General features: G+C 45.2%; 2 protein-coding genes and 1 pseudogene across 8 annotated transcripts in view; 1 reads left to right on the top strand and 2 right to left on the bottom strand.

Moving 5' to 3' along the window:
- FANCD2 (FA complementation group D2) overlaps positions 1-22,099 on the bottom strand; it is a 104,905-nt gene extending 82,806 nt beyond the window's left edge. For 2 of the 7 annotated variants that reach the window (XR_010111396.1, XM_055110941.3), the window contains exons 1-4: positions 21,962-22,099; positions 21,219-21,411; positions 20,749-20,846; positions 20,477-20,512 (exon numbers count right to left, since the gene is read on the bottom strand). The gene's annotated coding sequence lies outside the window, so the exon portion shown is untranslated. The remainder of the gene's footprint in view (positions 1-20,476; positions 20,513-20,748; positions 20,847-21,218; positions 21,412-21,961) is intronic. The other 5 variants (XM_055110943.3, XM_055110944.3, XM_055110942.3 and 2 more) reach the window with 5 other exon arrangements.
- On the bottom strand, positions 1,211-5,416 carry LOC117979589 (uncharacterized). Its single transcript, XM_055110954.2, has one exon. It carries the CDS (start codon positions 5,265-5,267, stop codon positions 4,656-4,658), a length of 612 nt encoding a protein of 203 aa, XP_054966929.1. The 5' UTR covers positions 5,268-5,416; the 3' UTR covers positions 1,211-4,655.
- LOC134730071 (cytochrome c-like) lies at positions 8,606-9,052 on the top strand (annotated as a pseudogene).
- Positions 22,100-22,297: the final 198 nt, after the last annotated feature.

Raw genomic sequence — 22,297 nt, 5'->3', positions numbered from 1 at the left:
CTGAATTTGAGGCTTGAGCTGACCATGTAATTGATACCATAAGTAACAATTTCCTAATTAAATTCACCTATCAGAGGAGCTTCAATTGAACAGGTGGGATTAAGTCACTCTTCTAATTTCTCAGTGTCCCGTTTTATAATAACCGTTTAAGTGGTTAGGTGAAAAAGTACTACTCAAGCTGTAAGGCATTTCTCCGTCAATGCCCATCCTAACTTGCCAGACAGCTTATCTTTCATGTTCAGGACTTTCAACCTCGGGATTTCAAAGTGGGCTCATAGGTAGCCCCAAAGAGTAGGAGCTTCTCATCAGTGTGAGCTGGCATTTTCCAATATTGGACAACTCAAGACAAGCATGAAAGGCTGAATTTAGGCTGGGCATGGTGGCTCATGCCTGTAATCCCAGCACTTTGGGAGGCCAAGGCAGGTGGATTACCTGAGGTCAGCAGCTGGAGACCAGCCTGGCCAACATGGCCAAACCCTGTCTCTACTAAAATACAAAAAATTAACCAGGCATGCTTGTAGGCACCTGTAATCCCAGCTATTTGGGAGGCTGAGGCAGGAGAATTGCTTGAACCTGGGAGGCGCAGGTTGCAGTGAGCCGAGATTGTGCCATTGCACTCTAGCCTGGACGACAGAGTGAGACTCCGTCTCAAAAAAGAAACAAACAAACAAACAAAAAACGAAAAACAAAACAAAACCTATTGTTTCACTACTCTTACTATAAAGCCTATTTGGATTTAGTAAATACTAAGGCAAAGGTCTGTATTACCAAAGCTGGTCTGGGAGCTATTTCTGGCAGCGGACCCAAACCCTGCAACCTGTGGGTGAAGCGGCTGAAGCTCGCTGAAGAGGGCCTGCCATTCTGGGCTCTCCTGCTCTTGCAGTTGTGGCTGGAGGCTGGCCTGGTGTCAGGCTGGCTCCATGGGGTGGGCCGTCTGGCAGGGAGGCCTGATGTTTGTATTAGCACAGAAGCTATCCCAGTCCACCCTTGCCGAAGCTGTGGCGGGGCCTACCTGCTCCTTCCGTCAAGTGCTCAGTAACAGAGTTGGAGTGGGGGTGGGAGGCTCGGTATTTGTCCCAAGCTTCCCTCCTCCTGAGATCCGGAGTTTCACAAGTGAATCTTGAGCAACTGCCCACGGTCTCTTGGCATTGAGCCCAGGGAAAACAAGGTTCTTTCTTTTCTTCCAGGAGCTCAGAGGCTAATGGAGTCAAAGCAGCTGTGGTCAGTGAACAGGAAAAGGCAGCCTTTGATGAGGCTGGGGGGCTGAGGAGGGAAGATTCCAAACAGCAAAGGAGCTTGAGCCTCCCACTGGCGATCCTAGTGGGAGAATGGCCTTTCCTGGGGACCCCCCCGCACAGCCAGGAGCAGCTGTCGTCAAGGTGGGCTGTGTCCCAGCCCCTCCAGCTCAGCCTTTTCATCTGTTCAGGCTGGTGCTCACGAGTGCACAGGACGCCTTTCAGAAGGAGGATTCTAAATCCCGGGGGTCTGTAATGGCACAGCTACATGTCTGAGCCCAAAACAAGAGAACCACATGTGTTTTTGCCACACTTCTTGCCAGTGCTGTCCATATTTGTGTACATAATTTTTTGTTTGTTTCTTTTCTTTGAGACAGAGTCTCACTCTTGTCACCCAGGCTGGAGTGCAGTGGCACGATCTCAGCTCACTGCAACCTCTGCCTGCTGGGTTCAAGCAATTCTTCTGCCTCAGCCTCCCAAGTAGCTGGGATTACAGGCACCCACCACCACGCCCAGGTAATTTTTATATTTTTCATAGAGATGGGGTTTCGCCATATTGGCCAGGCTGGTCTCAAACTCCTGACCTCAGGTGATCCACCTGCCTCGGCCTCCGAAAGTGCTGGGATTACAGGCGTGAGACACCACACCCGGCTCTTGTGCACGTAATTTTATTTTATTTGATATGGAGTCTTGTTCTGTTGCCCAGGCTGGAGTGCAGTGGCATGATCTCGGCTCACTGCAACCTTCACCTCTCAGGCTCAAGAGATTCTTGTGCCTCAGCCTTCCAGGTAGCTGGGACTGTGCACCACCATGCCTGGCTAATGTTTGTATTTTTAGTAGAGTTGGGGTTTCACCATGTTAGCCAGGCTGGTCTCGAACTTCTGGCCTCAAGAGATCTGCCCGCCTCGGCTTCCCAAAGTGCCTTGGATTCCCAAAGTGCTGGGATTACAGGTGTGAACCATCATGCCTGGCCTGTGCACATCATTTCAATAACTGATATTTTGAAAACATTGTTTATTGACATAATTTATATACAATAAAATGTATTATTTACAAGTACGTCTTTCAATAAGTTTTGGCAAATTTATACAGTTATGTAACCACCATTTCTGGCAAACCAGAAAGCTGCCATCTGTCCCTTTATAGTCATATAAATAGACTTTTCTAAAATGTCATGTAAATAGAATGATATATCTTAAAAATTTTTATTTCTATTTTTGTAAATTAAAAAAAAGTAGAAAATTATGAATCATATAGTCTTTTATATCTGGCTTAGATTTTTAAACTGTGTGTGTGTGTGTGTGTGTGTGTGTGAAGAAGAAATATATCAGCAAGGTAAAACATTTAAGCGGTTCCAAAGGGTAAACATAATTATTCATCTAACCCCATCTGATTCCTTCAGAAGCAAACACCATCTTGTTTTTGTGTGTACTTTCAGAAACACAGAAGGATGTAAATATAACTAAGAAATTGGCCGGGCGCGGTGGCTCACGCCTGTAATCCCAGCACTTTGGGAGGCCGAGGTGGGCAGATCACGAGGTCAGGAGATCGAGACCATCCTGGCTAACATGGTGAAACCCCATCTCTACTAAAAATACAAAAATTAGCCTGGCGTGGTGGTGGGCGCCTGTAGTCCCAGCTACTCAGGAGGCTGAGGCAGGAGAATGGTGTGAACCCGGGAGGCAGAGCTTGCAGTGAGCCAAGATTGTGCCACTGCACTCCAGCCTGGGCGACAGAGTGAGACTCTGTCTCAAAAATAATAATAATAATAAATTTAAAAATAATAAAATTAATAGATTAATAAAATTAATAAAAATTAAAAAAGAAAAAAGAAATAGACACCCATCACAGGCCAGGTGCAGTGGCTCACGCCTGTAATCCCAGCACTTTGGGAGGCCAAGGCAGGCAGATCACCTGAGGTCAGGAGTTTGAGACCAGCTTGACCAACATGGAGAAACCCTGTCTCTACTAAAAATACAAAATTAGCTGGGTGTGGTAGCCCATGCCTGTAATCTCAGCTACCCGGGAGGCTGAGGCAGGAGAATCCCTTGAACCCGGGAGGCGGAGATTGCAGTGAGCAGAAATCGCACCATTGCACACCAGCCTGGGCAATAAGAGCAAAACTCCATCTCAAAAAAAAAAAAAAGAAAAGAAAGGAATAAAAAAGAAACAGACATCCATCACAGACACATATGCTTATTCTAGTCACATTTTCCTCTTCTGATTTTTTTTTTTTTTTTTGAGACGGAGTCTCACTCTGTCACCCAGGCTGGAGTGCAGTGGCGCGATCTCGGCTCACTGCAAGCTCCGCCTCCCGGGTTCACACCATTCTCCTGCCTCAGCCTCCCGAGCTGCTGGGACTACAGGCTCCTGCCACCACGCCCAGATAATTTTTTTTGTATTTTTAGTAGAGACGGGGTTTCATCGTGTTAGCCAGGATGGTCTCGATCTCCTGACCTCGTGATCCTCCCGCCTCGGCCTCCCAAAGTGCTGGGATTACAGGCGTGAGCCACCGCGCCCGGCCAAAAGTCTTTTAAGATAGGGAAGAGCAGTGCCCAGTGGGGTGTCCCAGGGATAAAAATAGGGCAGTAGGTGAAGGCGGGGGGTGTGAGCCAGGCAGGCAGGGACCAGACACCATGTGATGGGTGCAGGGGTGGGACCCACGGAAGGTCTGAAAAAGGCCTGGGCCTTAGAAGATGGGGAAGCAGGAGGACCCACTTAGAGGCCTTCACAACCTTCTAGGGCACAGGCCAGAATGCGGTATAGGTTTCAGAAGGGGGCTGGGTCCCTCACGCTCTTCTTGAACCGAAAGGGCTCCAGGTTCTTGGGCCCTTTCCACGCAGACATGGTTCTGGGGCCCCGGCTACACAGACACCCTTCTGATGGTTGTCGTCTGCAGCCAGACAGGGGGCGTGGGCCGACCTGCCCCTTCCTTTGCCAAGTGGACAGATGAAGGGAGCCTCTGAGGGCAGGATTGCTGGACTGGGAATTGGACTTGGAGTGTAATCCAAATATTGAAGTGGCAGAGTAACTTTAAAATACTTATCACTCTCTGGACAGTGATGCCAAGGGAGCCAGCCTTGGGGATGATTTTGATGGCCATTTGGGTCCCAATCAGCATGTGATCCTGGACCTCACTGAACGTGCCACGGCCAATGGTGTCCAGGATTTTACAGTTATGGAGCTCCTGGTCAGGTGTGGTGGAGGCTGATCCCTGCTGCATGGTGCCACCTGTCTACACTGACTATAAAACTACTCTAAGTGTAGTGACTATGGTAACAATATTGACCCCACCAACTTGATTTTTGTCTTCAGCCGTGCAACTATGTTGGGGTCATCTTATTCCTCCTTTTCGGCGGTGGACACAGGCAAAAACATTTTAATACAATGGAAGTGCATCTCCTGGCAGCCCTGCGGCAGTCACAGCCTCCTTATTGGCAAGGCTGAAGTCAAAGCCTTGGGCTGCCCAGCCTGAATGACACTGGCTTCCTGGGATGGTTGTTGCTGTGTCAGGGACATTTCTGGGTCTCTGCCACTGCTACTGGTGCTCTTGGTGGAGAAGGCCACAGGGTGTTGCTGGGGAGGTGGTGAGCCAGAGGTTTCTGGGTCTGCACCACTGCTGCTGTTGCTCTGGGTATAGGGGTAGGCCACAGGGTCATACTGGGCGGCTTGTTGAGCCTGGGACGTTTCTGGGTCTCCACCACTGCTGCTGGTGCTCTGGGTGGAGAAGGCCACAGGCTGATACTGGAAGGCTTGTTGAGCCAGGGACATTTCTGGGTCTCCACCACTGCTGCTGGTGCTCTGGGTGGAGGGGTAGGCCACAGGGTCATGCTGGGGGGCTTGTTGAGCCTGGGACATTTCTGGATCACCACCACTACTGCTGGTGTTCTGCGTGGAGGGGGAGACCACAGGGTCATGCTGGGGCGCTTGTTGAGCCAGGGAGGTTTCTGGGTCTGAACCACTGCTGCTGGTGCTCTGGGTGGAGGGGGAAGCCACAGGGTCATGCTGGGGGGCCTGTTGAGCCAGGGACATTTGTGGGCCTCACTACTGCTGCTGGTGCTCTGGGTAGAGGGGGAAGCCAAAGGGTCGTGCTGGGGGACTTGATTAAAGCTCTCTGGCTTCCTCTGTAGGCCAGCAAGTGCACTGGCCAGTTAGGGGCTATTCTGCTGAATGCTATGAGCCCACTTCAGCAGGAGAAGGGCAGTGGTGGAAACTTTACCATGGATAGAAGAAAAAAGTTGGGAACCCCAGGAAGAAGGGTCTGTGGTCTGATAGTGGACAGCTTCTTTCATTTTGTTTGTTCCAAAATAAGGTTGGTGGCCACGGGATAATTGATTTTTTGTTGATTGCCACGGAGATGTTCTCAGCCTGCAATCCCATGGCCACCAAGAGCTGGGTTGTTTTGGGGTTTGGACGTTCCAGGATGTTTTTCTGTTTTTTTTTTTTTTTTTTTTGAGGCAGAGTCTCACTCTGTCACCCAGGCTGGAGTGCAATGGCTTGGCTCACTGCAAGCTCCGCCTCCTGGGTTCATGCCATTCTCCTGCCTCAGCCTCCCAAGTAGCTGGGACTATAGGCGCCCGCCACCACACCTGGCTTTTTTGTATTTTTAGTAGAGACGGGGTTTCACTGTGTTAGCCAGGATGGTCTCGATCTCCTGACCTTGTGATCCGCCTGCCTCAGCCTCCCAAAGTGCTGGGATTACAGGTGTGAGCCACCGCACGCAGCCCAGGATGTTTTTCATTCGTGGTCAGAGGCAACTTCTGGCCACTGTTCACCCACGGGTCCCTCATAACTTTGAGTGTGGTCTGCTTCCCGGGGTCTACTGTTAATAGTTTTTTACTGAGACTTTTAAGACCTTGGGAAAAGTAGACTGGGGAAAAATAGCTTCCATTTTTAATTTCTGCCATGAGGACCCTAACGCTGCGTGAGTAGAATGGCAGAACCCCGGCCACCGTGTGATGAAACGTTATGCCGAGGCTCCAAACATCCATGGTGGGGCATTGGTAGCCTTGGCCCAGGAAGAGTTCCAGGGCTTCTTTTTGGCGAGTCTGACATCACAGCCTCAGGCTGCCCAGCTTGAATGACACTGGCCTCCTGGGATGGTTGCAGCTGTGTCAGAGCAATTTCTGGGTCTCTGCCACTGCTACTGGTGCTCTGGGTGAGGAAGAAGGCCACAGGTAGGCCGGGCACAGTGGCTCATGCCTGTAATCCCAGCACGCTGGGAGGCCGAGGCGGGTGGATCACCTGAGGTCGGGAGTTCAAGACCAGCCTGACCAACATGAAGAAACCTCATCTCCACTGAAAATATAAAATTAGCCGGGCGTGGTGGCACGTGCTTGTAATCGCAGCTACTTAGGAGGCTGAGGCAGGAGAATCGCTTGAACCCGGGAGGCGGAGGTTGTAGTGAAAAAAAGATCGCGCCATTGCACACAGCCTGAGCAACAAGAGCAAAATTCCATCTCAAAAAAACCAAAAACAAACAAGAAGGCCACAGGCTGATACTGGAAGGCTTGTTGAGCCAGGGACGTTTCTGGGACTCCACCACTGCTACAGGTGCTCTGGGTGGAGGGGAAGGCCATGGGGTCATGCTGGGGGCCTTGTTGAGCCAGGGAGGTTTCTGGGTCTGCACCACTGTTGCTGGTGCTCTGCGTGGAGGGGGAAGACACAGGGTCATGCTGGAAGGCTTGTTGAGCCAGGGACATTTCTGGGTTTATCCAGTTGTGCAGGTCTCCTCCTCTTGCATACTCTGTTACTAAATAAATAATAGGGTGATGCTCAGGGGCGTGTTGAGCCAGGGATGTTTCTGGGTCTTCACCACTGCTGCTGTTGCTCTGGGTGGAGGGGGAGGCCACAGGGTCTTTATGTATCTAAGCATAAAGGCAAGGCTTGGCGCGGTGGCTCATGCCTGTCATCCTAACACTTTGGGAGGCTGAGGCGGGTGGATTGCTTGATCCCAGGAGTTCAAGACCAGCCTGGGTAACATGGCAAAACCTCATCTCTATAGAAAATACAAAAATTAGCCAGCTGCAGTGCATGCCTGTGGTCCCACCTACTCGGAAGGCTGAGGTGGGAGGATCACCTGAGCCTGGAAGGTCAAGGCTGCAGTGAGCCAAGATTGTGTCACTGTACTCTAGCCTGGGTTAGAGAGCCAGACACTATCTCAAAATAAAATAAAATAAAATAAAAAAAGAAACTGCTGAAAAAAATTAAAGACATAAATAAATGGAAAGAGCTATTGTCTTCATGGATTGGAAGACACTCAATATTCTTAATGTGACAATACCATTCAAAGTGATTCAATGCAATCCTTATCAAAGTCCCACAACATAGTTTGCAGAAATAGAAAGATCCATACCAAAATTCACATGGAATTTCAAGGGACCCCAAATTGCCAAAACCTTGAAAAAGAGCAAAGTTGGAGGGCTCACACTTCCTGATTTCAATATATATATATGTATTTTTTCAAGATGGAGTCTTACTCTGTCACCCAGGCTGGAGTGCAGTGGCGTGATCTCGGCTCACTGCAAGCTCCACCTCCTGGGTTCATGCAATTCTCCTGCCTCAGCCTCCTGAGTAGCCGGGACTACAGGCACCCGCCACCACGCCTGGCTAACTTTTTTTGTATTTTCAGTAGAGATGGGGTTTCATCGTGTTAGCCAGGACGGTCTCAGTCTCCTGAACTCGTGATCTGCCCGCCTCAGTCTCTCATAGTGCTGGGATTACAGGCGTTAGCCACAGCACCCAGCCCTGATTTCAATACTAATACAAAGCTACAGTAGTTAAAACAGTGTGGTACTGGCAGAAGGACAGACATATAGACCAATGAAACTGAATACAGAGTTCAAAGATAAGCCTTCATATATGTGACAAATTGTTTTTTTTTTTTGAGACGGAGTCTTGCTCTGTCATCCAGGCTGGAGTGCAGTGGGACAATCTCGGCTCACTGCAAGCTCCACCTCCCAGGTTCACGCCATTCTCCTGCCTCAGCCTCCTGAGTAGCTGGGACTACAGGCGCCCACCACCACACCCGGCTAATTTTTTTTTTTTTTTTGTATTTTTAGTAGAGACGGGGTTTCACTGTGTTAGCCAGGATGGTCTCGATCTCCTGACCTCATGATCCGCCCACCTCGGCCCCCCAAAGTGCTGGGAATACAGGCGTGAGCCACCGTGCCCGGCCGATAAATTGATTTTTGACAAGGGTGCCAAAATAATTTCAGTGGTGAAAGGACCATCTTTTCAACAAATGGAACTGGAAAAACTGGATATCCATATGCAAAAGAATGAAGCTAAATCCTTAAAATACACTATACACAAAAATTAACTCAAAGTGGATCAAAGACCTAAATTTAAGAAAATAAAAGAAAACCTTCATGACCTTGGATTCGGCAATGGTATCTTAAGCATAACAACCAAAAGGACAAGCAACAACAACAAAAAAAGTAAAGAGTGGGTTGTCCGGCTTTGGAGTGGCAACCTTCGTGGCCCCAGGGACTAAAAAGAGAATTAAATACAGGTGATGTTGAGAAAAGCAAGATTTTTGTTCAGAAGTGTGCCCAGTGCCACACCGTGGAAAAGGGAGGCAAGCACAAGACTAGGCCTAATCTCCAAGGTCTCTTCAGGCGGAAGACAGGTCAGGCTGTTGGATTCTCTTACACAGACACCAATAAGAACAAAGGCATCACCTGGGGAGAGGATACACTGATGGAGTATTTGGAGAATCCCAAGGGTATGGAAGAAAAATGATCTTTGCCGGCATTAAGAAGAAGGCAGAAAGGGCAGGCTTGATAGCTTATCTTAAAAAAGCTACTAATGAGTAATAATTGGCCACTGCCTTATTTATTACAAAACAAATGTCTCATGACTGTTTTATGTGTACCATACTTTAATAGATCTCATACACCAGAAATCAGATCATAAATGACAGAATATTTTGTTGGGCAGTTGTGATTTAAAACTAAGACTGGCTTGTGGTTAAATGTTCAGTTTTTGAATTTTAATAGTAATTCCAATTCAGAACATGGTATCACTGTTTACCCCTTCTAAAAATATGATTAGACTTTGTTAGTAATGTTCAACTTCTCACAAAGATGGTGAGTGCCATCTTAAAACTTAATAGAGGCCGGGCGCAGTAGCTCATGCCTGTAATCCCAGCACTTTGGGAGGCCGAGGCGGGTGGTTCACTTGAGTTCAGGAGTTCGAGACCAGCCTGGCCAACATGGTGAAACCCCCGTCTTTACTAAAAATACAAAAATTAGCCAGGCGTGGTGGTGGGCACCTGTAATCCCAGCTACTTGGGAGGCTGAGACAGAACTGCTTGAACTCGGAAGGCAGAGGTGCATTGCAGTGAACCAAGATCGCGCCACTGCACTCCAGCCAGAATGACTAAGCAAGACTCCATCTCAAAAAAAACCCCAAAAAATAACAACAACAACAACAACAAAAACTTAATGGAGATTGGTTTTATATTTAGATTTATTTAACTGGTTATGTGAATATATTTAAATACTGGGGAAATTTCCTCACTGTCTTAGAACCAAGCAAGATTCAACTGTGTTTGGTGTTCATTTGCCTCTTAAAGGCTAGGATTGAAGGAAAATAAGGTAGCGATGTCTAGTTTAAGATTATTTAACACTTCTCACATTTTATACATGATCTATAAGGTCACATGCTTTTAAAATAGTAACAAGTTAAACTTCACTCTTGAATTCTTTACACTGTAACTCAAACTAAGTTATGATTCAGGATTGTCTTTAAAGAACCATTCGAAAACATAAAACTGCTGCGTATTTGTGATTGGGAATGGTGCTTTTGCCAACTTAAAATGATTAGAATACACACTTTAAAACTATGTGTGATCATACGACTTAATTAAGAAAATCACAGATCAAAAAAATAATAAAATAACATAAAAAATAAGGCCACATGTGGTGGCTCCTGCCTGTAATCACAGCACTTTGGGAGGTTGAGGTAGGCAGATCACGAGGTCAAGAGATCAAGACCATCCTGGCCAACATGTGAAAACCCGTCTCTACTAAAAATACAAAAATTAGCTGGGCGTTGTGGCACAGGCCCATAGTCCCAGCTACACGGGAGGCTGAGGCAGGAGAATTGTCTGAACCCGCAAGGTAGAGATTGCAGAGAGTCGAGATCGTACCACTGCACTCCAGCCTGGTGACAGAGCTAGACTCCATATCCAAAAAAAAAAAAAAGATAAATTTGACTTTATCGAAACTAAATACTTTTGTACATCAAAGGACACTATCAAGGGAGTGAAAACCCATAGAATGGGAGAACATGTTTGCAAATCATATGTCTGATAAGGGATTAATATCCAGAATATATAAATAACTCCTATACCTCAACAATGACAAAAACCCAATTTAAAAATGGGCAAAGGGCTGAGCACAGTGGCTCGTGCCTGTAACACCAGCACTTTCAGAGGCAGAGGTGGTTAGAACTCCTAAGCTCAAAAGTTCGAGACCAGTCTGGGTAGCATGACGAAACCTTATGTCTACCAAAATTGCAAAAAATTAGCGGGGCACCGTGGTGCGCACCTGTGGTCCCAGCTACTCAGGAGGCCGACATGAGAGGATCGCTTGAGCCTCGGAAGTGGAGGTTGCAGTGAGCCAGGATCATACCACTGCACTCCAACTTGTGTGACAGAGTGAGACCTCATCTCTGAAAAACAAAACAAACAAAAACGGGTAAAGGACTTGAATAGACATGTCTACAAAAATATAGAAATGGCCAAGAAGTATGTGAAAAGATGCTTAACATCATTAGTCATTACGGAAATGCAAATCAACACAATGAGGTATCACTCCGTACTCATCAGGATAATTATAATTAAAAAATAGGGCCAGGAGAGGTGGCAGGTACCTGTAGACCCAGGTACTCAAGAGGCTGAGGAGGGAAGACTGCTTGAGCCCAGGAGTTTCAGGCTGCAGTGAACTATGATCACGCCACTACACTGCAGCCTGGGTGACAGAGCAAGATCCTATACATAAAAAAAAAAAAAAATTATTAATTCATTAAAAGCAAAATTATTATTATTATTATTTGAGACGGAGTCTCGCTCTGTTGCCCAGGCTGGAGTGCAGTGGCGCAATCTCGGCTCACTGCAAGCTCTGCCTCCCGGGTTCATACCACTCTCCTGCCTCAGCCTCCCAAGTAGCTGGTACTACAGGCGCCCACCACCACGCCTAGCTAATTTTTTGTATTTTTAGTAGAGACGGGGTTTCACCATGTTAGCCAGGATGGTCTCAATCTCCTGACCTCGTGATCTGCCTGCCTCGGCCTCCCAAAGTCCTGGGATTACAGGTGTAAGCCACTGCGCCCGGCCATAAAACATTTTTTAAGAAAGGAAAATAAATGTTAGCAAGAATATGGAGAAATTGGAGACCACGTGCATTGGTGGTAGGAATGTAAAATTATGCAGCTGCTATGGAAAGCGGTGGTGGTTCCTCAAAATGGTAAACATATGTTCATCACATGATCCAGCAATTCCACTCTTATATACCCTAAAGAACCGAAAACAGGGACTCAAACAAATATTTGTAAACCAATACTCATAGCAACATTATTCAAATGGCCAAAAGGTGGAAACAACTCAAGTGTCCATCAATGGATGAATGGATTAAAAAAATGTGGTATAAACAAAGAATGTGGGCCGGGCGCAGTGGCTCACGCCTGTACTCCCAGCACTTTGGGAGGCCGAGGAGGGTGGATTACCTGAGGTCAGCCGTTTGAGACCAGCCTGGCCAACATGATGAAACCCCAACTCGACTAAAAATACAAAAATTAGCTGGGTGTGGTGGTGCACGCCTATAATCACAGCTACTCAGGAGGCTGAGGCAAGAGAATTGCTTGAACCCAGGAGGCAGAGGTTGCGGTAAGCTGATATCGTGCCACTGCGCTCCAGCATGGGGGCCAGAGTGAGACTCCGTCTCAACAAAACAAAACAAAACAAAACAAAACAACAAAAACAAAGAATGGAATTACTAAAGCTGTAGTAGGGAAAAAAGTTCTGATGCATGCTACAACATACATGAACCTTGAAAATATTATGCTGGCCGGGCGCGGCGGCACACGCCTGTAATCCCAGGACTTTGGGAGGGCGAGGCGGGTAGATCACGAGGTCAGGAGATCGAGACCATCCTGGCTAACACGGTGAAACCCCGTCTCTACTAAAAATACAAAAAATTAGCCGGGCGCGGTGGTGGGCGCCTGTAGTCCCAGCTACTCGGGAGGCTGAGGCAGGAGAATGGCGTGAACCCGGGAGGCGGAGCTTGCAGTTAGCCGAGATCGCGCCACTGCACTCCAGCCTGGGCGACAGAGCGAGACTCCGTCTCAAAAAAAAAAAAAAAAAAAAAAAAAAAAAAAAATGTGTTGACTGGGGATCCAAGAAAGGGCAGGGGGGAAGATAAAAAATATACTAGTTGTTCAAAGTCACAGTCCAGTATGAATTACTGCCATAAGGTAGCACTAAAGATACAAACGAGTTACAAGTTATGATTCCAATCTAATCTCTTCTTTTTGTTTTATTTTTATTTATGTGTCTATTTTTGAGATAGAGTCTCACTCTGTTGCCCAGGCTGGAGAGCAGTGGCACAATCATGGCTCACTGTAGCCTCAACTCCCTGGGTTCAATGGATCCTCCCACCTCCGCCTCCTGAGTAGCTAGGATTACAGGTGTGTGCTACCACACCTGGCTAATTTTTGTATGTTTTTGTAGAGATGGGGTTTCACCATGGTGCCCAGGCTGGTCTCAAACTCCAGGGCACATGTGATTCGCCTGCCTTGGCCTCCCAAAGTGCTGGGATTACAGCCTGGCTTTTTCAGTGAATGGCGTCCACAAACAAAAGCAAGCCCACGTGAAGTTCACATTAGATGGAGCTATTTCTTAGAAAACAAGGCAATTCTGTGTCCCCACTGCACTCAGAACCTGAACAGTTTCATGGTTAGCTGACCACAGACCCATCTCTACCCTAATAGACAAAGCTTTTTGAGGGCAGAGGATCTAATATATCAGTGCCTGGCACAGAACAGGCACTTAATGTTTGTGGTAAGAATAAAAAAATGCTCGAACTATGGCTATGTACTCCATTTCCACTATTTTACACAGCAAATCTATCATTTGCTTTTTTTTTTTCCAGCAAATTTCAAGTAAAGAGGTTTAAAAACACAAAATACTAAAAATACAAAAATCAGCCGGTTGTGGTGACACGTGCCTGTAGTCCCAGGTACTTGGAAGGGTGAGGCAGGAGAATCGCTAGAACCCGGGAGGCAGAGGTTGCACTGAACTGAGACAGCGCCAACTGCACTCCAGTCTAGGTGACAGAGCTAGACTCCGTCTCAAAAAACAGAATCTTTCCCAACATATTGCTTCTTACCTGGATGTGGCTGCTGGCTTCATTCTGTTTGCCACTGGATGGCCATTCTAAGGGGATTCACCACCGAGGCCTCTCCAATCTCTACTTCGTTAAAATTACAATCAACCCAGTCCCATCATCTATTATCTAGTCATGTTGGCTTCAGGAGATTTAGGAATATGCCAATGTAACTTTACCATCTCATCTTGACCTATTTCCCATATTTTATCAGTGAGCACTACCTAAGCCCTCCTGATTTTGCTCCTTGGCATAGTTTTCCTCTTTCTTTTTCCCATATGGGTTAAATTTTACCCTTTAAGTTGAGGTTGTACAAGATCAGTTGAAATTCCTCAAAATGATGGCACTCAAGGAGCTAAAAGCTTTAAAGGTTTTCTCCATATAGTACAGGCTAGACTTGCATGTTTCCAAGCAAACATGGATCATGACAGTGTCTCTAAGACATTAAGAGGGTCCAGAAATGTCTTAGATGCCATTCTCCCTTTATACCATCACTCCATAAGTCATAACAGAATTCTCAATTACAACAGCTACCTCATGTCAGCTGCAACTACTGCTCTATTTTAAATGTTTACAATTTTTTTTACAAATCTTCATTTTAAAAGTTCCATTCAGATGCGTTTTAACATTGCTAATAATAGGAAGAATATATGTACAAATACAAAATAAGACACTGTGCTTTACTTGCTTTCATAAACATTTTCCACAAATACAGTCCTCTCTCTCTGGATATATGCTATTAAAATGTGTCTCGGCCAGGCACGGTGGCTCATGCCTGTAATTGCAGCACTTTGAGAGGGCGAGGCAGGTGAATCACCTGAGCTCAGGAGTTCGAGACCAGGATGGCCAACATGGTGAAACCCTGTCTCTACCAAAAATACAAAAAATTAGCTGGGCATAGTGGCACGTGCCTGTAATCCCAGCCACTCAGGAGGCTGAGACAGGAAAACTGCTTGAATCCGGGAGGCGAAGGTTGCAGTGAGCCGAGATTGCGCCACTGTACTCCAGCCTGGGCAACAAGAACGAAACTCTGTCTTGAAAAAAAAAAAAAGTGTCTCATGTTTTGAAATGGACTAGATCTGTATCTTAATTTCAGACAAGAGAATTTTAGAGTTCAGAACACGGAGTTAGATCCACCAGTCAAGTCTCTTCATTTCATCAAGGCTGGGAGTAAAATTGAGCTTTCCTGAGACCCAGTTCAGAGCTACTTTCCCTTCAGTAAGTTCCAACCAACAAAAAATAAGCATTAGATGATTCTTCCTTCCTCTGTTCCCTCCTTGCCAAAATAAGTATTTCAACATACCTGCTGGCAGTATGTGTCAAAAAACGTAAACACATTATTTGTATAGGAGACTGCCAAATGAAATTATACTCTAGTCTAGAGAGTGAAGCAAACTCTGAGCCAGCGACAGAATGGATGAACACATATCCTTAAGAACCTTGAGTGGGGAAGAGTAGAGAGAGAAAAGAAGCTGTAGGAAACAGTACACAACCTAAGAGTTGCTTATCCTTTTGGAATGTCAGATCAGACTTCTCTTCCCCAACTCTCATTTTAACTTAAGAAATCTTAATCTTTGTTTTACACAGAATAATCCTTCACCATTCTGAGTTTTCTCTCAGGATCAATGGGAGTCCACATTTGGATATTAATTGACTGTTAAGCTCAAAGAAGTTAAGTTATAAGCCTAATAGTACATTCCTATCTGCTCGATTTGGGATTGGAGGCCAGATCTTCTAAATCCCAGTTTCCTCACGCAATCACATGACCCCACAGGGATGTTCCACCTTGGTTATAATTTGAAGTTGGTCTATAAGGTTCAATGCTAACTAAACTGACTTTTTTAAAAGAAGTGATCATGCTCTATCAATAATGCAATATATATAGACATTAATGGACCCAGAGTAAATAACCAGTTAATAAACATAGCTTCCTTATTGATACCATAATTTTTAAAAATCTTACATTTAGTAGTAAGCTGGGTATAATGCTTTATTGGGGAAAATGCAATGAAAAATTACATATGGTTTCCGTGTCTAGAAAATTACAGCCCAAAACACATATAACTGGCAGAAATAAACACAGAAAAGAACTGCTAGATGAAATAAGACAAACATTAAATCTATTCCTAAATATAAAATGTAAGATCCAATGAGGTATTCTCATTAGCTCCTAACCCAAACCCCAAACTACTGGCCCATCCAGTTTTCTAAGTTCTATACTGTTAATATACTGAACGTTCAGCCAGCAAAACATTATTCCCAGTTTATAAATTCCAGTTTGAATAATTTACATTTCCAGAGGAATTATCACCTAAAATCCAGTTTTGAATGGCCAAAGAGTGATAGTTCAAATAGGTTCATATTTACGTTTCTACTAGTTCCTACAGGCTGGTCCTATTCCCCTCAAGGTTTTTATAAGCTACTTAGAATAGGATACGAAAGGCTCGTTTGTCATAGTTGCAAACTGCATTGAGATAGACAATTAAAATGTTAATGCAAAAATAAAATTCAAAAATTTCAATGGGTTTGAACAATGGACTGAAATAAGATGAAATTTTACATGAGAGCTGTAAAGCTTTCTGTTTTAGATTAAAAATCAATAATCTCTGACACTTACTTGGAGCAGCTGTTCTTGAATGCAGTCTGATCAAATCTTATTTCTTAGCATCTTTTCAATGTACTTCTTTGTCTGAGTATTGGTGCTATAGATGATGAAAAGCATCACCAGGTCAATAAATATGCAATAATAGAAAAACAGTTAACCAATCAGTACATTTGCTACAATGAAACAGCAGCTTTTCCTTATTAAAACACAGAATGGATGATGCTCATTTGTTCCACACACTCCCCTGGTAGTATCTACACTTTTCACAAAACCCAGAAATATTTTTTAAAGAAATAAAGTGCCACAACTATTAACCACTGGTATCTCTTAGGAATACATTCCAATATACATTAAAGTGATACTACTACAGAAGTAACTTTGAACATCTTCACATTTATTAAAAGATTCAATCACTTGCCAACTCCAGTATGTATTTTCACTATTACTAGAAAAATTACTTTGTGAAAAGTTGGAAAGACTATAAATGCCCATCAATCTGGAAAGGGTTCAGTAAATTATGATGGAGTAATTTTAATTTTTGAAATATTATAGTCATCAAAAAGGATAAGCCAGGCTGGGCGTGGGGGCTCACACCTCTAATCCCAGTACTTTGGGAGGCCGAGGTACACATATCACCTGAGGTTAGGAGTTCGAGACCAGCCTGGCCAACACGGTGAAACCCCATTTCTACCAAAAAATGCAAAAAAAAATTGGCCAGTCGTGGTGGCAACTGCCTGCAATCCCAGCTACTCAGGAGGCTGAGGCAGGTCAACGACTCGAACCCGGGAGGTGTAGGTTGCAATGAGCCAAGATCATGCCACTGCACTCCAGCCTGGGTGACACAGCGAGACTCTGTCTAAAAAAGACTTTTTAATTACAAAATTAAAAAAAAAAAAAGAAAAAGGTAGATCAGGGGTCCCCAACTCCTGGATCACGGAGTCTGTGGTCTGCTAGGAACCAAGCTGCACAGCAGGAGGTGAGGGGTGGTCAAGTGGTCATTACCACTGAGATCCGCCTCCTGTCAGATTAGCGGCTGCATTAGATTCTCACGGGAGCGCGAACCCTATTGTGAACTGCACATGCGCAGGATCTAGGCTGCACGTTCCTTATGAGAATCTAAGTAGTGCCTGATGATCTAAGGTTGAACAGTTTCATCCTGAAATCATGCCCCGAGACGGTCTGTGGAAAAACTGTCTTCCATGAAACCAGTCCCTGGTGCCAAAAAGGTTAGGGACTGCTGAGCCATACTCTATTTTTTGACAGAGAAAAGACATTCCTGACATGAAGTGGAAAAATCAGCAGCCTGCAAAAGGATAATCAGGCTGGGCATGAAGGCTCATGCCTATAATCCCACTGCTTTGGGAGGCTGAGGAGGGAGGATCATCGAGCCCAGGAGGTGGAGGCAACAGTGAGCTACGATTGTGCCACTGCACTCCAGCCTGGCGACAGAGTGAGACCCTGTCTCTTTAAACAACACCACCACCACCCATAATCATAGTTAAGATTCTGCTTTTGTAAAACAATATATAAACATACATATGTGTAGGCATAAGAGTATACCTGTACTTGCACACAATTACAGCTTGTATATGAAGAGAAAAAATTTGGAAGGATGATTACCCCTGAGGAATGGGAAAGAGAGCAGAGAAAAACTGTATTTTTTACATCTGTAGATTCCTTGTGGATTTTTCTCCACAATTAGCTTGTTTACCTAAGTTTAAAAAAGAAAAATATGAGGGCTGGGTGCAGTGGCTCATACCTATAATCCCAGCACTTTGGGAGGTCCAAGCAGGAGGATCACTTGAAGCTAAAAATTTGAGACCAGCCTGGGAAACACAGCAAGACCTCATCTCTATAAAAAATAAAAGAATGGCCGGGCGCGGTGGCTCACGCCTGTAATCCCAGCACTTTGGGAGGCCAAGGCGGGCAGATCACGAGGTCAGGAGATCGAGACCATCCTGGCTAACATGGTGAAACCCCGTCTCTACTAAAAATACAAAAAATTAGCCAGGCGAGGTGGTGGGCGCCTATAGTCCCAGCCACTCAGGAGGCCGAGGCAGGAGAATGGCGTGAACCCGGGAGGCGGAGCTTGCAGTGAGCCGAGATCGTTCCACTGCACTACAGCCTGGGCGAAAGCGAGACTCCGTCTCAAAAAAAAAAAAAAATAAATAAATAAAAGAATTGGCCAGGCGTGGTGGCTCACACCTGTAATCCTAGCACTTTGGGAGGCTGAGCCGGGTGGGTGGATCACCTGAGTCAGGAGTTTGAGACCAGCCTGGCCAATATGGTGAAATCCCATCTCTGCTAAAAATACAAAAATTAGCCAGGCATGGTGGCAGGCACCTATAATCCCAGCTACTAGGGAGGCTGAGGCAGGAGATTTGCTTCAACCCAGGGGGCAGAGGTTGCAGTGAACCGAGATTGTGGCACTTCACTATAGCCTAGGCAAAAGAGCGAAACTCTCTCAAAATAACTAACTAACTAACTAACAGAATTAGCCAGGCCTGGTGGTGCTTGCCTGTAGTCCCAGCTACTCCAAAGACTGAGGTGGGGGGATCGCTTGAACCCGGGTGTTTGAGACTGCAATGAACTATGATGCTGTCACCGCACTCCACCTTCGGTGACAGAGCAAGACTTAGTCTCTTAAAAAAAAAAAAAAAAAAAAAAAAAAAAAGAGAAAGGCCCGGCACGGTGGCTCACACCTGTAATCCCAGGACTTTGGGAGGCTGAGGTGGATCATAAGGTCAGGAGATCAAGACCATCCTGGCTAACAACGTGAAACCCCATCTCTACTAAAAATACAAAAAATTAGCCGGGCGCGGTGGCAGGCGCCTGTAGTCCCAGCTACTCGGGAGGCTGAGGTAGGAGAATGGCGTGAACCCAGGAGGCGGAGCTTGCAGTGAGCTGAGATTGCGCCACTGCCTGCACTCCAGCCTGGGTGACAGAGCAAGACTCTGTCTCAAAAAAAAAGAGAAAACACTGGGAGTGTATTCAGGGCAATCTGAGTCTATGCTTCCAGGAAAAAAAAAAAAAAGTTAAAAAGGCAAGCAGGACAAAAAAGAAAAAACAAATTTTACTACTTCTCTTAACTGAATGCTCCACTTCTTAGGACACCAAAATTTAGAGTCATTAGACCAGAATACAGTCATTAAAGATAACAATGAAGACAAAGCAGAAGCACATGGAGAAGAAAATGTTGGAAAAAAGAATACAAATTATATTTATATTTATAAAATGATTACAAATATGTAAAAATAGGTATGCAGGCAGTCAAGGTGTTAAATTTGTGTTTATCTAAAACCAAAAACAGTGTGTTTGGAGTACTTTGATGTTTCTCACCACAAAAAGTTATTCATTTTTTTCATTGCTTTATTCATCATCATGAAAGCTTTTAAGATAGTCATCCCAAAATTGGATAACAAAACTAACAAAAATCCCACAAAACAGATTCCAACCATAGAAAAATCTTTAAAGGCAACCAATCAGCACCTAAGGAACTCAATCATCTGGCTTTTTGTCTTTTGAGATGGAGTCTTGCACTGTCGCCCAGGCTGGAGTGCAGTGGCGTGTGCCACCAGGCCAGGCTAATTTTTTTTTTGTATTTTTAGTAGAGACGGGGTTTCGCTACATTGGCCAGGCTAGTCTCAAACTCCTGACCTCAGATGATCCGCCTGCCTCAGCCTCCCAAAGTGCTGGGATTATAGGCGTGAGCCACCGCGCCCGGCCAATCATCTGGCTTTTTGATGGAAGGTATTTCTAGAATTAATAGAGACATAAGATCCAGTACCACTGCTTTGACAGTGGACAGACTGATTTACTCCAGTCAGGTCTACATTAGCAAAGTAAAGTAAAACATGGAATGCCATTATCTTGACAGTGGTGCTGGGTGGAAGGAAGGGCAATTAGGCAGATATAGGGACCTGAGACTTAGGTGGTTATTTTCTTCATCTCATCAGTGGGGACCTGGCTTCTTTGACTGCACCTTGATGTGCTTGTTTACACTGTTAGTATTTCCCCTTGTGGATACTGTAGGCTTATTTTATACCCAGAGTGAGTAGGGGCAGGCTATCTGGCCAGTCGCCACCTCAGATTATCTTCCCCAGACAGCTAATGTTTATTAGAGCAACTAGGGAAGAGAGAGAAGAGTGACTGGAGGGAGGAGAAAGAAAGAAAGTGGGAAGGCAAGCTAGCCAATGTCATTACTTTTAAGTCTGCAATACTGAAAATGCATAGTACATGAACATTACCTTGTGTTCAGACACTGAGGCAGTGTTTTCAATTGCCTGAAAAAACAGGAGAGAGTCACAAAAATATTACGACACATCAGCAAAACACGTTTCACCTTATTCAGCATGCCCTGTTATCTCATCTAAGAGCCAATGTGTCCATCTGGCAACCATCAGCTATCATTTCCATTTGAATGAGTTTTGAGATTTTTATTTCAATCTACCTCAGTTATACATCTGTCACTAATTGCCACTCATTTCCTCCTTGATAATCAAAGTTCCAAAGATCTCACCTTAATCCAGGCTTCTGAAATGGTTTTCTCATATCTAATAGCTGACTTTATTACATCAAAGAGAATAATACGGTTCTGACCGCTGCTTTCTTGATTTCCTGAGGAACTACAAGTAGCAGAGAGGAAAAAAATTACTCTTCTACCTACCAGAAAAGAACTTACAAGATGTGAGTTCCTGCTTAGTAGCCATGTACCCTGGAGTAAATGACAACTTCATGTATAAGATGGCTAATAAACTTGCACTGTAGTCTGCCTGGGATTGATCTGAATGGCTAAGAAAACATATAAACACATACATACCCACATACATATATGTAATTTGAAAAACGATATAATACTAGATGTAAATATCATAATAGTACCATTATTTGTAGTTGAAAGTATTAAGCTCCAACTCTGACTGTGGGATGTCAGAAAACTGTGACATCCTATGTGAGGAAAAGGGTGGCAATTATCCATGAGCTCTTTACCTTGCTTGTCCTTTACTTTTTAACTTTACTTGGAAAGCCTGCAACAGTGATGGCAAAACACAATGCTGCAGGATCCAACTTCTCCCGAAGCTCAGAGATTACCTGCAGAAAGTTAATATTAGCTATGGTGTTCTGCTCATTCATAGTAGGCAGGTACAGTCCAGTCTCTCAACCATGACAATCTCCTGAAAGACTGAGGAAGAAAAAATTTTAAACGTTGGACATTTTGAAAAATAGAGTTGTGAGAATAGCTAAATGCAATGTCGTAGAATGTCATATCCAAAATTTCAGAATTCTGTGAGGTACTACACAGAAAGAGTAAATGTAACTTATAGCAGCTTATATAGATCAATGAATCTGTTGAATAGCTCCATTTCCTCTTCTCAATGCTATCCGGATTAGTCAACATTCTCAGTTAGTCAGGACTTTCGGCTTCCAGACGCCCGCCTTTAACACGTGCGATACCATCTGGCTTCCCGAGAAGCCCAACAGACGTGAGAAGAGGCCGACTGCCTGGACTAGTTCATCAGGAAGGGGGTGAGGGTAAAAGCCTTTCTCATTTCCTCATTTTAACGACGCAGAAAGGTACCTGTGGGGACTATCCCATCTCAGGGCAGATGAGGAAGCCGAGGCTTGGGGCGCGGAGCCCCAGAGAAGAACGCCGACCGCGGCCCGGACTTAAGAGATTAGGTCGCAGGGGAGCGGGGCCTCGAGAGACTACGACCACTGCTCCATTTACTCACCGAGAAGCCGTCCTCGCCTGTAGTTTTCTTTCTTTCTTTTTTTTTTTTTTTTGAGACGGAGTCTTCCTCTGTCGCCCAGGCTGGAGTGCAGTGGAGCAATCTCGGCTCACTGCAGGCTCCGCCTCCTGGGTTCACGCCATTCTCCTGCCTCAGCCTCCCGAGTAGCTGCGACTACAGGCGCCTCCACCACGCCTGGCTAATTTTTTTGTATTTTTAGTAGAGACGGGGTTTCACCGTGTTAGCCAGGATGGTCTCGATCTCCTGACCTAGTGATCCCCCCGCCTTGGCCTCCCAAAGTGCTGGGATTCCAGGAGTGAGCCACCGAGCCTGGGCCAC

The sequence above is a fragment of the Pan paniscus genome, chromosome 2 (assembly GCF_029289425.2).
Source record: "Pan paniscus chromosome 2, NHGRI_mPanPan1-v2.0_pri, whole genome shotgun sequence".
In the NCBI taxonomy this organism is placed as follows: domain Eukaryota; kingdom Metazoa; phylum Chordata; class Mammalia; order Primates; family Hominidae; genus Pan; species Pan paniscus.
Note: the sequence above shows the minus strand (reverse complement) of the source record. Positions and strands in the feature narration are given on the sequence as shown.